The sequence below is a fragment of the Mobula birostris genome, chromosome 20 (genome assembly GCF_030028105.1).
Source record: "Mobula birostris isolate sMobBir1 chromosome 20, sMobBir1.hap1, whole genome shotgun sequence".
In the NCBI taxonomy this organism is placed as follows: domain Eukaryota; kingdom Metazoa; phylum Chordata; class Chondrichthyes; order Myliobatiformes; family Myliobatidae; genus Mobula; species Mobula birostris.
The window spans coordinates 7,782,792-7,801,113 of record NC_092389.1 but is presented as its reverse complement, the minus strand read 5'-3'; the positions used below and the strand labels follow the sequence as shown (position 1 = coordinate 7,801,113).

Genomic DNA, 18,322 nt, shown 5'->3' with positions numbered 1-18,322 from the left:
TTACCCTGCCTGCTGCTTTGTCCTGGACGCGAGTCCTGCAGTGATGGTAGACTGTAGCCAATGACTTTTTCTGCTGACCTGCCAGTTCGCTGTAGTTTTGTATATTTTGAAGATATTGCACCAAACCAGACAGTAATGGCTGTTGTTCCATTATCTGACGATTAATTGAAATAAATGCGATGGGGTATTTGTAAACTACAAGGAATTTGTCTAGCAGGGCTTTTCATGGAGCAACTTGACCTTTCAAAAGAGCAATATTGAAATCTAAAAGGAATGTCTGATTTACTGAAGGAGGTGCTGTGCGTAATGTGTACGGTGTTTCAAATGTAATTATTTAAATAAGTTTTCCTATGTAAACAAAACTAGTTTCACCACATTTACAATTTTATTATTTGAGTCACTGCTCTTGATATGTCGTTTGCATTGTTCTTGGAGTACATCAGAAGCTGTAGGATCAGTGAATTCTTTGACGATGTTATACCTGTGTTCGTGCTCTGTGAGCCTTCATGAGCTTCTGAAGTTTCCTAGGTTCTGCCAAGGCCCCAGCAGTTGGGAAAGTTGTAGATAGAATGTTATTCAGGAATGGAAGAAGACTCTTCCATGGATGCTGCCTGGCCTGCTGAGTGAGAGTGTGAATGTGAATGACAGATATCGTGTGCTACCACCTTCCCTCCTCAACCCCCTTTCAATTGTCATCATGTAGGCATGTCCTAGATGGTGGTGGTCCATCAGTGATGGATGCTGCCTTGAGGTACCATTCCTTGATGGTGGTACAGCTTGTAACTTTGGAAGTGGTCGAGTCTGCAACCAGTTAAAATGCTTTCCATGTTATGTCTAGAGCAATTTGCAAGGGTGATAACATAACAAATCTCCTCAAATTCCTAATAAGGTATAGCCACTGGTATGATGCCTTTGTGATTTTGCACCAGTGTGCTGGGCCCAGGACAGATCTTCAGAGATGTTGATACCAGGAACTTGAAGCTGCTCAGACTTTCCAGCACTGACCCATCAATGAGGACTGGTGTAAGCATTTCTCCCATTCCTAACCACCCCCGAAGTCCATATCAATTCCTAGGTCTTGGTGTCATTGAGCGTGTGGCTGCTAGGATACCATACAACCAGCTGATCTATCTCACTCTTGTATGCAGCCTCATTTCTGTTTGAGATTTTGCCAACAGTAGTGATGTAATTGGTGAATCTATAGATAACCAGGGGATTAATATTGTTGCCACATCTACTGATAAAGATAGTTTGGGTGGGTGGGCAGGCATGTTAGGAAGATAGTTTGCAGAAGTACAAGCTTCCCTAGAAATGAACATGTTCCATTTAATTATGATGTACACAGGTCATTGCATAAAAATCACTATGGCAACCATGGTATAATGAGTGGCATCAGAATTGTAAGAAAGGACAAAAGTGGGAAGAGGAAATGAGTTCAGTAATTTGTAAGACTGAATGGACTTGATCATGACCTGTGTCGGCCTCTTAAGCAAGTGGGCAGAAATTGAACGTGTGTTGATGGTGCCTGGGTTTAGTAGTTTCTCAGAAGGCTAAACAGTGATCTGAAAGGCTCATAGCTGCTTCTTAAACAACCCTTAATCTGCTCTAGAATCTTGAAACCTCATGATTCCTATTTTTGTTGAGTGGTCTTTCTAAAGCCAAGAGTTTGCAATTACTTTAACATAGATTTGCTATGTAGGCACTTCTGCCAGACATAGCATTTATTACCACTTCTTGTCCCTTGTGATGATGGCAGTGAATTGTGTGTTGGGAGCAAAGACGAGGTTTCTCTCCACTCTTGTGCTGTGCAAGCCTGTCTGGAGCTAAAGAAAGTAGGTTATGCCCAGGATGGGAACACGAGTGAAGTGATCATAACTGTAGCCAAGGCTGCAGTTATTGCCTGGTTGTGGTTTGCAAATCAGCTAAATGAACCAAATGGCTCAATTCTACTCCTGTGTCTTGTGATGGTCAATGACAGGTGGCATAATTTCTTGGGGAACCAGTTTACCAAATATGGTGTTAAAGTCACAACGGTATGACAAAACCAGGAAGATCAAGTTCCTTCTGAAGAACATGAGGGATGTGTGTTTTTGTAACAATCTGGTAGTTTTCTTGATCAGTTTTTTGAGGTGTTTTAGGTGTTTCAGAAAGGACAGGGAGGGAGGCAAAAAGAGGTGGGAGTGTGGCACTGTTGATCAGAGATAGTGTCACAGCTGCAGAAAAGGTGGACGTCATGGAGGGTTTGTCTGTGGGTGGAGGTTAGGAACAGGAAGGGATGGGACTTTACTGTTTTTTTTTTAAATAGGCTGCCCAATAGTAACAGGGATATTGAGGAGCAGATAGGGAAACATCCTGGAAAGGTGTAATAATAAGAGTTATGATGGGAGATTTTAATTTCCCAAATTTCGATTGTCATCTCCCTAGAGCAAGGGGTTTAGATGGGGTGGAGTTAGGTGTGTTCAGGAAGGTTTCTTGAAACAATATGTAGATAAGCATACAAGAGGAGAGGCTGTACTTGATCTGGTATTGGGAAATGAACCTGCTCAGGTGTCTGATCTCATAGTGGGAGATCATTTTGGAGATAGTGATCACAATTCTATCTCCTTTACAATAGCATAGGAGAGGGATAGGAACAGACAAGTTAGAAAAGTGTTTAATTAGAGTAAGGGGAATTATGAGGCTATCAGGCAGGAAATTGGAAGCTTAACTTGGGAACAGATGTTCTCAGGAAAAGTACGGAAGAAATGTGGCAAATGTTCAGGGGATATTTGTGTGGAGTTCTGCATAGGTACGTTCCAATGAGACAGGGAAGTTATAGTAGGGTACAGGAACTGTGGTATACAAAGGCTGCAATAAATCTAGTCAAGAAGAAAAGAAAAGCTTACGAAAGGTTCAGAGAGCTAGGTAATGTTAGAGATCTAGAAGATTATAAGGCTAACAGGAAGGAGCTTAAGAAGGAAATTAGGAGAGACAAAAGGGGCCATGAGAAGGCCTTGGCAGGCAGGATTAAGGAAAACCCCAAGGCATTCTACAAGTATGTGAAGAGCAAGAGGATAAGATGTGAAAGAATAGGCCCTATCAAGTGTGACAGTGGGAAAGTGTGTATGGAATCGGAGGAAATAGGGGTACTTAATGGATGCTTTACTTCAGTATTCAGTATGGAAAAGATCTTAGTGATTGTAGTGCTGACTTGCAGCAGACTGTAAAGCTTGAGTGTGTAGATATTAAGAAAGAGGATGTGCTAGAGCTTTTGGAAAGCATCAAGTTGGATAAGTCACCAGGACCGGATGAGATGTACCCCGGGCTACTGTGGGAGATGAGGGAGGAGGTTTCTGAGCCTCTGGTGATGATCTTTAAATCATCAATGGGGATGGGAGAGGTTTTGGAGGATTGGAGGGTTGCAGATATTGTTTCTTTATTCAAGAAAGTGTAGAGATAGCCCAGGAAATATAGACCAGTGAATCTTACTTCAGTGGTTGGTAAGTTGATGGAGAAGAATCTGAGAGGCAGGATTTATGAGCATTTGGAGAGGTATAATATGATTCAGAATAGTCAGCATAGCTTTGTCAAGGGCAGGTCGTGCCTTACGAGCCTGGTTGAATTTTTTGAGGATGTGACTAAACACATTGATAAAGGAAGAACAGTGGATGTAGTGTATATGGATTTCAGCAAGGCATTTGACAAGGTACCCCATGCAAGGCTTATTGAGAAAGTAAGGAGGCATGGAATCCAAGGGGACCTTGCTTTGTGGATCCAGAACTGGCTTTCCCACAGAAGACAAAGAGTGGTTGTAGATGGGTCATATTCTGCATGGAGGCCGGTGACCAGTGGAAACCATAGAAAGGGTGCAGAGGAGATTTACAAGGACGTTGCCTGGATTAGGGAGCATGCCTTTTGAGAATAGGTTGAGTGAACTCGGCTTTTTCTCCTTGGAGCGATGGAGGATGAGAGGTGACCTGACAGAGGTGTATAAGATGATGAGAGGCATTGATCGTGTAGATAGTCAGAGGCTTTTTCCCAGGGCTGAAATGGCTGCCACAAGAGGACACAGGTTTAAGGTGCTGGGTAGTAGGTACAGAGGAGATGTCAGGGGTAAGTTTTTTTTACTCAGAGTGGTGAGTGTGTGGGATGGGCTGCCGGCAACGGTGGTGGAGGTGGATACAATAGGGTCTTTTAAGAGACTTTTGGATAGGTACATGGAGCTTAGAAAAATAGAGGGCTATAGGGAAGTCTCGTAATCTCTAAGGTAGGGACATGTTTGGCACAACTTTGTGGGCCGAAGGGCCTGTATTGTGCTGTAGGGTTTCTATGTGTACTCAAATGTATTGAAGTTATTGTAATATCTGTGCTTAGTGAAATGATGGTCCTGCTGGGATAGGTGAGGTTTCAGGTGAGGTTCTTCAGTGGCAATCAACATTATTTAGACCCAGAAGAAGGTTATTGAGATTCCAGCGCTTAGTTTCTCATGATATAATTTTTCTGGTGACTTTGCGATGCCTGTGGATTACCTGGGATGTGCAGTGCAGGAACAGTAGCTTAACTAGCTGGGCCGAGCCGCTTGTTTATGTTCCACAGAGGGGTTCCTCCTGTCCTGTTTCACCTTTGTCCCACTGAAATTCTATTTTTGCTCTTTGTTTAAAAGGCCTCAGTGCTCTAATTAGATTCCTAAATTTGTCCAGCACTGACATAGACCCTTTGGCCCAACTTGTTGGAACAAGATGACAACCTACACAAATCTCATTTGCCTGCGTTGGCTCCTATCCCTCTAAAACGGGGGTTCACAGACTCCTTGCTTAATGGCATTGATCTATGGCATAAAGTGCAGGGAAACCTTTCCTAATTGTTTACCCATCCAAATGTCTTTTACATGTTAACTGTACCTGCCTCTACTACCACCACCACTATCATTGTGTTCTACATGCCTGCTACCCACTGAATGGGAAAACAATCCTTTTGGATTCACTCAATATTATTCTCCTTTTACTGCAAATCTATGCCCTTTAGTTTTAGACTCCTACGCTGGGTAAAAGACAGATTAAATACCTTACCTATGCCCTTCATAATTTTATAAACCTCTAATGCCCCCTTCAATCTCATTCAGTCCAGGGGGAAAAAGTGCCAGTCCCTCCAATCTCCTTATAACTTGAAGTCCCCATTGCGAGCAATATTCCTGTGAATCTTTTCAGCACCCACTTTGGAATTTGACTCTGGTTTATTATCACTGGCATGTATTGTGATAGCAGAACAGTGCAATGAATAAAATTTTAAATGTATATAAAATTAAATAAGTAGTGCAAATACAGAGCAAAAAGTGAGTGTTCATGGGTTTATTATCCCTTTAGAAATTGAATGGAGGTATAGAAGCTATTTTAAAACAGTTTGCATCTTCAGGCTCCTATACCTCCACTCTGGTACTTTTAAGAGGACATGTCCTGGTGAAACCCTAAGAATGGATGCTGCTCTTTTAAAATTGAATTGACTTTATTACTTGCACCCTTCATATACATGAGTAAAAATTTTTACGGTATGTCTCCATCTAAATGTGCAATTTATTGTAATAGTATGTACAACCATATAACATAGAAATACTGTTGTGTCAGCATGAGTTAATCAGTCTGATGGCCTGGTGGAAGAAGCTGTCTTGGAGCCTGTTGGTCCTGGCTTTTACGCTACAGTACCGCTTCACGGATGGCAGCAGCTGGAACAGTTTGTGGTTGGGGTGACTCGGATCCCTAATGATCCTTAAGGCCCTTTTTACACATCTGTCTTTGTAAATGTCCTGCATAGTGGGAAGTTCACAACTACAGATGTGCTGGGCTGTCTGCACCACTGCATAGTCCTGTGATTAAGGGGGGTACAGTTCCCATACCAGGCAGTGATGCAGCCAGTCAGGATGCTCTCAATTGTGCCCCTGTAGAAAGTTCTTAGGATTTGGGGGGTCATATCAAACTATTTCAACTGTCTGAGATGAAAGATGCGCTGTTGTGCCTTTTTCACCACACAGCTGGTGTGTACAGACCACGTGAGATCCTCAGTGATGTTTATGCTGAAGAACTTAAAGCTGTTCACCCTTTCAACCACAGATCCACTGATGTCAATGGGGGTTAGGCTGTCTCCATTCCTCCTGTAATCTAATCCACAATCAGCTCCTTTTGTTTTTGTGACATTGAGGAAGAGATTTGTTTTCTTTTGAAGATGTTCTCGGTGGCGGGGAGGCTAGTGTCCATGATGGAGCTGGCTAAGTCTACAACTATCTGCAGATTTTTCCAATCCTGTACCAGCTACTCCCAATGGTAACATTTCGCATTCAAATTATTTACCAGGTTGAGGTTTCCTTTGACTGCTTTGTCCCTTGGAATCTTCCCCTGAAATAAAAATATTTTGCCCTTTCTATGCTGTAAATTCCTTCCTAGTTTCAAAGACCTCCAACAGACCACCTGTCTCTTCTTGGGGAAGAGGGCTCCAGGCTTTCACCTGAATTAATAGCTGCCATTTATACAGTCAGTGGTGACTGTATTAGGTACACTTGCTCATTAATCAGCCAATCGTGTGGCAGCACCTCAGTGCATACAAGCATGCAGACATAGTTAAGAGGTTCAGTTGTTTAGACCAAACATCAGAAAGAGGAAGAAGTGTGATCTCAGTGACTTTGACTGTGGAATGGTTGCAGGCGCTGGATAGGGTGGTTTGAGTATCTCAAATTGCTGCTCTCTTGGGATTTTCACACAACAGCTTCTAAAGTTTACAGAGACAAAAACATCCAGTAAGCAGTGGTTCTGTGGGCAAGAAGCTGATAGGAAGGTGACAGTAACTCAAATAACCACGTGTTACAGCAGTAATGTACAGAAGAGCATCTCTGAATGTATAACATGTTGAACCTTGAAGTGGATGGGCTACAGCAGCAGAAGACCATGAACATACACTCAGTGACCACTTTATTAGATACATCTTTCGGTGGCCACTAAGTGCAAGTTTTTATGCCTTCTCCAATTTTATAATATGGTGACCAGCACTGTGCATGAATTGTTTAGTCTAAGATGTTGTATGTTTGGTAAAACCTGCTTTTCAGCTCTTTCTCCAATGACACCTAGTTATGTATGCTCAGGCCCATCTCCCATTCCACATGGATTCAAGCTCTGGAGACAGGACCACCTCACTGTAATTGTCTTGTCAATTATACCCCTATAGAGAACTCTTGCCTGAATAATAGGACATGTCATCTCCCATAAATGGTGGCTGGGCTTTTGACCCCAGCTGGTTTTGCAATTCCCACTACTAGCCCCTCCCCCCCCCCCCCATACCACTCCTGAATTAGGGAGTGTATATCTCAGTCCAGAGATATCAACCCCATCCCTAATGCAAGTTGGTTCCTTAATGTTGTCACAGCTGGGGGTGGGGAAGGAAGAGGACGTAATGGGTATATAGTCCCACTGTCGAATGCTCCCAATGTCATGCGTCTCAAATAGCCTCTGACAACTAAGTCCAGCTCCTGGCCTTCATACGCTGCTTGGCTGCTAAGCCATGGCAGAACCATACCCACTGACAGGAGAAGGGACAAAGGTAGGTTATTGGTGACTTAAAACCAAATTGCTTTGGGCAGATGGGGCTTGTCATCTGTGGTTGGCTCCCAATGAGAGAAGTAAAACTGTCAAACCTCCACTGCTTTGCAGCTATACCCACTCCTTGGGGAAGGCTTTAGGAGTTAATCCTGAAGAAAAATCTGGAGCTGGAATGCCTAAGGCAGTCCTACGTTGAGTTGAACACTGACTGATGACTCCTGCGCTGCTGCTAGTGCCAAACTGTATCTGTCTACCATTCCTTTGGGTTCATCAGCTGTGAGGAGTGGGGGAGCCTGCTGCATGGGCAAAAGCTTGCTCTCCATATCGTACTGCCCCGGCTTGTGTACATGTAGGTAGCTGGGGCGCAACATCCATGTTCGACCCAGACCAATAGCGGCCTCAAAGATATAGGGTCGAAATTAATTTGTGCTATAAAAATGAAGTCAAGCCTTAGTAAGCTGTGTAAAGATAATTCATAACTGACTCCATGGAAGATGTTTAATTTGATTTTGTTATATTTAACTATTCCATCCCTAACGCAGGTAGGAATCAGACCATCTGTTAATTTTTTTTTTTAGGTACAAGAAACTGCTGGAGTAGAGGAGGAGGTGGATGTGTTTGTTAGTCTTAGACCAAGACCAGCCAAAGCCATGGATCCAGGTTAGACAAATGACTATAACTGTATATCGTGTGTGGACACAGTTCCACTTTGTTCATCTTTCCTTGGTGCTTGAAAGAGATGAAGCTGGTGGGCAAAGGAATAATGATGTGATAATCAGTGGTCCAAGCTACCAAGGTTGAGAATTTAGTGCTCTGCATTTGGAAGTCCAGTTGCTTCATTTGTCCTACAAAGTTCAAAGTAAACTTGTTATCAAAGTACATATCGGTCACCAGATATTACTGAGATTCAATTTCTTGTGGGCATTCACAGAGAACAAAGAAATGCAATTCTGTAAAAACTACACACAAAGGCCGACAAGAAGCCAATGTGAAAAAAGAGTCAAACTGTGCAAATAGAAAAGAACATTTAATATTAAACAAGTAAACAAATAATACTGAGAATGAGTTGAAGTCATTGAAAGTGAGTTCATAGGCTGTGGAATCACTTCAGTGAGGTGAGTGGTTATCCACGCTGGTTCAGGACTCTAATGGTAGAAGGGTAGTAATTGTTCCTGAACCTGGCTGTGTGGTACCCAAGGCTCCTATACGGTGGAATTGGGACAACTATCAGCTGGGACTTGCGTAAGGTGTTATCTTTTAGATCCTGTTTTCGGTGGGGGGGGGAGTAATGGGGAAGAACCTTGGTTTAATATCACTACACTAAAATAATGTCCGAAATGTTGTAGTTTCTTGAGACCTCCGCTACAATACTACACAATGTTCCCTTTCCTACAGGAGAGAGGTCACTTTTTCCAAATATTTATAACCTCTAAAATGTTATCCTCTTGCTAGTGCCTACTATTGCTCATTTTCTTTTGTGAAATAGATTTAAGAAACATGCACAGTGCTGTAACTAAAGTCCTGCCAAATTTTAAAAAGATTAGACAGAGGTTAACATTATTTGTCACGTGTCTATCAAATCATAGTGAAATGTGTTGTTCCAACAACCAGCACAGTCCAAAGATGTACTGGACTGCAGTTTGCAGGGCCCAGCATAGCATGCCCACTTTTACTAATTTGAGCCCATGTGTCTTTGGAATGTGGGAGGAAACTGGAGCACCCAGAGGAAACCCACGTGGTCACGAGGAGAACATACAAACTTCACAGACTAGGTGCTGTGCTATCTGCTACAGATCCTGCTTCACATTTATGTTTTTTACTTGATGGGCTTTGCACCTCATGCCTTGTTAACAGATGTCACTGCTTCCATTGAATTTCGATATCTGTATTCATTTATGTAAACCTGCAGATTTCATTTGGGAATCAGTACAGGACATTGAGCAATATGTGGTCAGAACAAAGTATTACATGGAATTTGAGGAACTAAAGTCTGTGTCATCGGACTTTTTGGAAGAAAATAATATTCAGATTAAGTTACTGTGAAAAGCAACAAATGATAAACTCCTTTTTAAAGCCATTTTGGACCTGTTCATAATGCCTCAGCAATACGTAACCATATAACAATTACAGCACAGAAACAGGCCATCTCAGCCTTTCTAGTTTGTGCTGAACTCTTATTCTCACCTACTCCCACCGACCTGCACTCAGCCCATAACCTTCCATTCCTTTCCTGTCCATATAGCTATCCAATTTAACTTTAAATGACAACATTGAACCTGCCTCAACCACTTCGCTGGAAGCTCGTTCCACAATGTAGTATTGTGGATAATTTCATTTACCCAGATCTGGCATTCAGATAAATGCTTTCTCTTTCTGTAATTATCTTGTTGCCTGAACAAACATGCAAGGGTCATAAAGTTTGTTTAATCAGAAGTATGTCAAAGTCTATTCCCGTGGTTAGCTCTTTCTGCTTCAGGGAACATTGCTCAACCAGTTAGTGATATAATCTAGATCATAAGTGATATTAAACAGGTTCTTTTCTCCTGTCAGGAACTAAGATGCCATGACACAGGTGAGTCCTGGGTAATGGGTGTCTCAATTCCACTGGTAGAGTTAATCTGACCGTCGTTCGTCAGTCTTTGTACTAATTGACCATCACATTTTCAGCATTCCAAAATTGTCAATATTAGGATTATGAAGACACGCAGTCCTCTTTTATTGTCATTTAGTAATGCATGCATTAAGAAATTATACATTATTTCCTCCGGTGTGATATCACAAAACACAGGACAGACCAAGACTGAAAAAACTGACAAAACCACATAATTATAACATATAGTTACAACAGTGCAACAATACCATAACTTGATGAAGAAGTCCATGAGCACAGTAAAGTTCAAAGTCTCTCAAATGTCCCACATCTCGCACAGATGGGAGAAGGAAGAAAAACTCTCCCTGCCATGCCAACCACAATCCGACTCTGAGTTATCCGAAAACTTCAAGCTCTGATCAGCTCTCCGACACAGAGTACTGAGCGCCATCTCTGTCCGAACGATTCGACCTCCTTCTCGGTCGCCAAAAGCGGGCAAGGCTGGGGATTTTGAGGCCTACCCTCCAAAAGATTCCCGACCACACAGCAACGACAGCGGCGAACGGGCGTTTTCAGAAATTTAAGGGGTTCATCGGCTTTAAAGCCTCTTGGAATGTCCGAGTGACATGATAAGTGAAAAGATTCCACTTTTCTGACATTTGAAGTTCCTGGAAATATGGGCACTTATAACTCTGATATTTGGGAAAAAATCAGTATTTTTTTTCATGGTTCCAAGCCTACTAGTCTTTGGAAGGGAAAAGTGGATGGACAAATGTGCTTCTGTTCTTCTGCTTTTTCTTACTGCAATCCCTTAGACCTTGGACCACTCACAGGATGATGTCAAATGCACTCCTATATAATGAAAAGGGCCCGCCTATAATTAATCCCACGTGAGCTCCAGGCTCCAATCCCAATTCCTTCTGAGCTGGTGGGTTTGGGGATGGATGAGGAGTCAAACTGAATCCTGAGTATTTGTACTAATAAATCTTCCATTCTCTATAAGGCACCAATCGGACCTCGTGTGCAATGGGCAAACATAAGAGGATCATTATTACCGTACTCTGCGTCACCATTGGTTTAGCAATCATTGCTGTCGCTGCATATTTTGGTAAGCTGTTCCTCCTTCCTGTATCCTTTAATATCACTGAAGTTCTGGCTTTCTATCCTTCACTGCTTCCTCCCCTTGTTCACGGATAAGCTGGGCATCAAATGTCCACCAGTTGTTTGCATGAAGTACTGCATTCAAAGTTCATAAAATCTCATCCTGCAGCTCTGTGCAAACCTATGGTATCATTTCTGTGTTCAAACTAGGGGTGAAGTGGTGTGGAAAGGTAGGGGGAGGGTGGCGACTTGAATGGACTGCATATAATGACACTGGATGATTCGAGTTAGAGGCTGATAGCAGAGGGAGAAGCAAATCTCTTTGAAGTCGGAGCAGGAAAGTGCTTAAACTTCTGAAGTAGATCCTGGGTGCTTGGTACTCCCTCACCTTTGAGCCTAAATGCTCCTTGTGGTTAGAAATTTATTGTTGTCTCTCTGCTTTGATCTCTTCTGGAGAGAGGATTGTGGAATTTCCCTGCCCTATGTTGAGTTTTCTGATGTCACTCCAGGAAGTAACTTTCCTCTCTCTCAATCATTAATCACCTTGTACACGGCAGTCAAATCGCCCCTTTATTTGCCCTCGGGAGTCTGATGTACTGTAATGATAGCTTATGGGAGAGGTTGAAAGTTTTTAAACAAAACTTCTCTATATTTTGGCTCATCAGTTTCGTGGGGGAACAAAAACTGCAAGGCAATGCTGATAATCCATCAACTTTATTTGTGATGACTGGTTGTTCCAATGGGAAGCACTGGAATGGGAATCTTGGTTAACCTCCAACTCCAAGGTTAGAGGTGGAATTGGTTTTCTTGAGAACAGATGAGGCTAAGCTGGCATGGCGTTCAGTTTCCTGTTGATAGTCCCATCATGGTTTGCTGTCATGGATCGCAGTGTAGAAACTCCAGCTAAGCAAGTTATTGGATCTTCAGCTTAATTTTGTGAAACTTTGCCTCAAGTAATTGGAGCCATTTCCCAAGAATCATGAATTGCCTCACCAGCAACACAGCGACTTAAGCCAGTTTGGCATATACTGATGTCTAACCAACATCATTCTTTACCTTTGCAGTGAAGGTTGCCATCGACAGTTATTTCTTCTTCTGCCCCAAGACTTTCAAGTTCATTGCCCTTGATTTGCAATGCAATGGGATCAAAGACTGTTCAGAAGGTGAAGATGAGATTGGCTGTGTGTCAAACGTCACCTTCCAGGAAGAATATCCAGGTAGGCAAGTAATGGATTTCTGCCCATTTTTCTTCTGATTGCCTTGTTGAATGAACCAATGACATGCTCTTGTGTTCCTTTCCAGTGCGGATTTACGGACCAAACTCCATTCTGCAGGTGAAAGATTCAACAACCCAGGAATGGAAAAGTGTGTGTTACGAGAATTGGAAATCTAAATATGCTCAAGTAGCATGCAACCAGCTAGCCTATGCAAGGTACTGAGAAGCAGTGTTGGAGATATCATACAGATGTTAAAAAACTGCAGATGCTGGAAATCTAAAGAAACACAAATTGTTGGAAATGTTCTTTAGGTTAGGCTACATCTGTGGAAAGAGAAATAATATTTTCGGTCAAAGGTCCTTCATCAGACATTGTCCTCATGAGGGGTTATAGTCCTCAAATGTTTAACTGTTTCTCTTCCCACAGATGGAGCTTGGTTTTCAGTATTTTCTGTCTTGGATTCAACTGTGACCTCATCTACCTTATGATGAAGTACACAGGTAGACAGGGTTGTAAAGAAGGCTTTTGGCATCCTGGCATTCATAAATCAAAGTATTGAGTATAGGAGTTGGGATCTTATGATGAGGTTGTGTAAGACATTGGTGAGGCCAAATTTGGAGTATTGTGTGCAGTTCTGGTCACCTGACTATAGGAAGGATGTCAGTAAGATTGAAAGAGTGCAGAGAAGATTTACTAGGATGTTGCCGGGTCTTCAGGATTTGAGTTACAGGGAAAGATTGAACAGGTTAGGACTTTATTCCTTGGAGCGTAGAAGAATGAGGGGAGATTTGATAGAGGTTTACAAAATTATGAAGAGTATAGACAGAGTAAATGTGAGTAGGCTCTTTCCACTTAGATTAGGAGAGATAAATACGAGAGGACATGGCTTTAGGGTGAGAGGGGAAAGGTTTGGGGGAACATTAAGGGGAACTTCGCTCAGTGGTGGGAGTGTGGAACGAGCTGCCATCTGACATGGTAAATGTGGGCTCACTCAAGTTTTAAGAATAAATTGGATAGATACATGGATGGGAGAGGTCTGGAGGGTTATGGACTGGGTGCAGGTCAATGGGACTAGCGGAATAAAGTTTTGGCACAGACTAGAAGGGCTGAATGGCCTGTTTTCTGTGCTGTAGTGTTCTATGGTTCTATGACTGAGCAGCACAGTTTCTCAATTGTAACAGAGGTACAGTGCCATTTGGGTTTCATGTTCTTGGATCACAATAGAATGCATTAAATCATCAAGCCAAGTATCTAGAGGGCTAGTGTAGTAAGTTATGCTATAGCTACACAAAGTCCTGGATAGATCGTGTCTGGAGTTCTGAGAGCTGTTTGGGGAATCGCATGTTAGGGAGGAAAATTGACTTGCTGGGGGTGTAGACTATATTTACCAGAAGGGTACCTGGACCCAATGGGTTTAGTTACACAGTGGTATTGTAAAAACAAGGGTTATGTTCTGTGCAAATCATCAAGGGATGATTTTTAATAATAGTTTCTAAGATATTATGGAGGATTACTAAAACTGTGAAGGGTTTATTTCTGCTAATCAGATACAAAATTGAGACCCAGTGCTGAAATTGGAGTAAATTTTTTGAGATGAGGGTAGGATACAAGTTACTGAACATAACTTGATGGGTTGATTGCCATATTTGGGCTAGCATGGTAGCATAGTGGTTAGCACAGTGCTTTACAGTGCCAGTGAACCAGGTTCATTTCCTGCTGCCATCTGCAAGGAGTTTGTACGTTCTCCCCGTGACCTCATGGCTTTCCTCCCACAGTCCAAAGACACATCGGTTGGTAGGTTAATTGGTCATTATAAATTGTTCAGTGATTAGGCTAGGGTTAAATCAGAGGACTGCTGGGTGTTGTGGCTTGAAGAGTGTGGAATAGGCCTAATCTCATAAATAAATTAAATATTTAAATTAGGGTGGTCTTGTAGGGGGTGGGGGGAATGAATGGATCAAAAAGTGCAGTTGCTGAATGACAATATCCTCCAAAAAGCACATGGTCAAGGAAGAATGCCCAGAGTAGAATGGGACCTGGTGATGGGTGTTACAAAATCATGCCATAGAAATAGTGGTGGATGTGACAGTGGAAACTTCTAGGGAGACTGGTGGGTAGACTGAAGAACCCAGACACATGTAGGGAAATGGGTGAGCTCTAGGGTATGTGACTACAAATCCAAGTGCCAAGTGGTCCTCAGCTAAGTAATGATTCTCAACAGTCCTGTGGTGACTGCGCTGGCCACATTTACAATTGTATATTTTTTCTTTAACAAGTACTAACGCGTGTCAGTGATAGCAAACCTGGTTCTGATTCTCTGCAGAGACCCCGTGAGTGCCTCATTGAATAAGGATCTCTGGCCTTCCTACAAGATCATCAATATCAACAAAATTATAACCTCGAGCACCATTCAAAGTCTGTTGACAGATGGGTGAGTAGCATCTAGCGACCTGTGACCTGTGGTATTTGATGAGACATGTGGCTTTCATTCAAACATTGTCCATGGGATTCCCTGACCATGAAAGCTGATCCAGAAGGCACATGGGATGCATAGAGATGTAGTAGACTGGACTGGATTAAAAACTAGTTTGGTCACAGAAGAGAGGGTAGTGATGGAATGTTAATCTGACTGGAGGGCTGTGACTGGTGGTGCTCCACAGGGATCAGTGCTGGAACCTCTTGCAGGTGGACTGATTGGTAAGTTTGACCACAGCTCCCACCATCAAATTACAGGAGAGTGGTGAAGACACTGGAGACGGTGGAGAGATTTATGCAAATCACCAGGACTGAGAAATTAACCATGGCAGAAGATGGTTTCCTTTGGAGCAGTGGAGGCTGGACAGATTCGTGATGAGTGTAAAACAACAATTTAATCCACGCGCCCACAGTAGCAAAGTGCTTAACACGATGCTATTACAGCTTGGCGTCGGAGTTCAGAATTCAATTCTGCAACCATCTGTAACAAAGTTGTACATTCTGCCCTGTGAAGTCATGGATTTCCTCCGGATGCTCTGGTTTCCTCCCACACTCCTGTTTAGTAGGTTAATTGGTCATTGTAAATTGTCCGGTGCTTAGGCATGGGTTAAATTGGCGGGTTGGGGGTGGAGCAGCTCATTGGTCTGGTAGGGCCTGTACTACACTGTATCGCTAAATAAATAAATCATTCCACCAATAGTTTTAAGTTGTTTTATTAATCCCTTCTGCTTGAGAAATAGATCTCTGCCAGGCTCTAGCCTATCTCCTGTTTGTAAGCAGTTCCAGCATAGAGTCCCTTTTCTTGTACTGTCTCAGCTAACAGTCACATAAATGGCCTTCATCTATAACCCTGTCTCCTGGCCAAAACCAGCTTTAGATGGTCAGAGTGGTGCAGCTCCGATGTGTAAAATAATAAATCTGCCATAATGGAATGGTGGAGCAGACCCTGTGGGGTGAAGGAGCAGAGTTGGGTCATATGCCTTATGCTCTAAATATAGATCTGGGTCCATTTTTCCCTTTCCCTGTTACATTTCTTTGACCAATTTGCAACTGCAGTGAAATTCCATCAGGCATTTGACTTTTTTTCCCCATGCACTGCTCTCATCAACCCTTGTGACCTCTTCAAATTTAAAAAAAACAATTATTAGTTGGCATTATCTTCCTTTAACAAATTTGTGCTGAATGTATACTAGAGATTTAGAGATGAGGGAAGTGATTTTCATCAGAGTCACTTGATCCTAAAGCAGACAGAAATGTTAGTCAAATTGCTGGAAATGTAATGTGTAAAGGAAACATCAGAAATGGGTCTGGTGGATAGAAGAATAACTTTAGGTCATAGACTTTGCAGCTGACCCAAAATTCTTCCTTTACCTGTGGTGAGGTATCTCATTTTGAGTATGTGGCTTCTCAAGGAGTAAATCAGTTGACCCCACTCCCTGTTTTTTTTTATCTCTGAATTTTTCACCAAGCGTTTATCAGTTTCCTGTCTGAAAGCTGCTGCTTCCATTATTCCAGCCAGCAGTGCATTCAAATACTAGGTTTGGGAATGGAATTGTTGATGTTTCGACAATTCTTTGACCCCTACAGATGCTGTTCAACTGACTGAGATCCTCCTGTAGAATGTTTGTTCCTCCTGACTCCAGCTTCTGTCTCCCCTAGACGTTGGTTGTTTGAGACTCCTCATTTCAATGCCAATTGTCTTAAACCTGCGTCCTTCACAATCGGACATTCCACTGGAAGCTGATCTCAAAATGCACTCCATGCAATTTAAGGTTTTTAAACAAATCTGACTTTTCTTTCAAACACAGGCAGAGAAGCTGGTGTGAAATCACATGACCTTGCCTGCAAATGTTTTGATAAATCATGTATGATCAATTGTAGGAAGCTCCATGTACAACAGCAACATTTTAATATTTTCTCTCTCAGCTTGGAGTCAATTATGAATTTAAAAACTGATGAAAGTAAATCAAGATGGTGAAAATTTTATCTGAAAGTGAACTCTCCCTGAACCAATGTTTCCTTCTGTTCTCTGTTCAGGACCTGCAATTCCAATCAGATTGTCTCTCTTGTTTGCGCACGTGAGTTAATTATTAAACTAAATATTGTGTTTGCTAAACTGTTCTCCATGTTCTGGGTAGAGGCAGATAAATCATCTCAAAGAATAGGTTCTATTTAATTTGCCTCCAGGAAGCTGTCTGTTGAGAAGGCAACAAAGATTTGATTAATGACTGACTACCATCAGTTAGTTTAATCCAGGCTGCGGTACTGGGCTATCTGAATGCTTCATTGTTGGTTGGCTTCTGCGGTAATGGGAGATCCAAATATTTAAGGTCATTCACACTTCCTTGCTATGGTTCCGAAGTTCAAAGTAAATTTTATTATCAAAGTACATATGTCACCATGTACAACCCTGAGATTCATTTTCCTGTGGGCCTACTCAACAAATCTATAGAATAGTAACTAATAGAATCAATGAATAGCAGCCAAACCAGGGATTTCAACCAGAGTGCAGAAGACAACAAACTGTGCAAAATGAAGAAGTAATAATATAAATGTTGAACTTGAGTTGAAGAATCCTTGAAAGTGAGTCCATGGGTTGTGGGAACATTTTAGTGATTGGGCAAGTGAAGTTGTTCCCTTTGGTTTAGGAGCCTGATGTTTGAGGGTTAGTAACTTTTCCTGAACCTGTTGTGGGTCCTGAGATTCCTGTGCTGCCTTCTTGATGGCAGCAGTGAGAAAAGACCATGGCCTAGGTGGTAGGGGTCCCAGATGTGCTCAGTGGTGGGAAGGGCTTTACCCATGATGGACTGGGCCATTTCCACTACGTTTTGTAGGATATTCCATTCAAGGGTTCCATACCAGGCTGTGTTCTTTGTTTTGTGGCTGCCTGTTGGCAGATGCCTCTCAAAGTTGTATAATGTATACATACTTGGGTAAATGTACTTTGAACTTTGCAGACAGTCAATACACTCTTCACTGCACATCTATAGAAGTTTGTCAAAGTTTTGTATGTCATGCTGGACCTCTGCAAACTCCAAAGGAAGTAGAGGTGCTTCATTACTGCACTTGTATGCTTGGTCCAGGGCAGGTCTTCTGAAGTGATAACAAAGTAATTTAAAGTTGCTTCTGATTCTCCAAGGAGAACTTGTTTATGAACCTCTGGATTCCTTCTGAAGTCAATAATCAGCTCTTTGGTCTTGATGACATTGTGTGAGAGGTTGTTGTAACACCACTCAGCCAGATTTTTCAATCTCCCTTCTGTTTGCTAATTCATCGCCACCTTTGATTCAGCCTACATCACAGCTTAAATATGGCATTGGAACTGTGCTTAGCTGCACATTCATAAGTGTGAAGTGAGTAGAGTGGGGGCTAAGCACACA

At 42.3% G+C, this 18,322-nt stretch overlaps 1 protein-coding gene across 4 annotated transcripts in view; it reads left to right on the top strand.

Moving 5' to 3' along the window:
* Nucleotides 1–18,322, top strand: part of LOC140212759 (transmembrane protease serine 4-like) — a 52,523-nt gene that overhangs the window by 15,988 nt on the left and 18,213 nt on the right. For 3 of the 4 annotated variants that reach the window (XM_072283938.1, XM_072283940.1, XM_072283939.1), the window contains exons 2-7: nucleotides 8,138–8,219; nucleotides 11,153–11,257; nucleotides 12,315–12,467; nucleotides 12,553–12,682; nucleotides 14,791–14,898; nucleotides 16,980–17,020. In XM_072283938.1, coding sequence (XP_072140039.1) covers nucleotides 8,138–8,219; nucleotides 11,153–11,257; nucleotides 12,315–12,467; nucleotides 12,553–12,682; nucleotides 14,791–14,898; nucleotides 16,980–17,020 — 619 coding nt within the window. Of the gene's footprint in view, nucleotides 1–8,137; nucleotides 8,220–11,152; nucleotides 11,258–11,852; nucleotides 12,036–12,314; nucleotides 12,468–12,552; nucleotides 12,683–14,790; nucleotides 14,899–16,979; nucleotides 17,021–18,322 lie in introns of those variants that run through there. The other variant, XM_072283941.1, reaches the window with a different exon arrangement.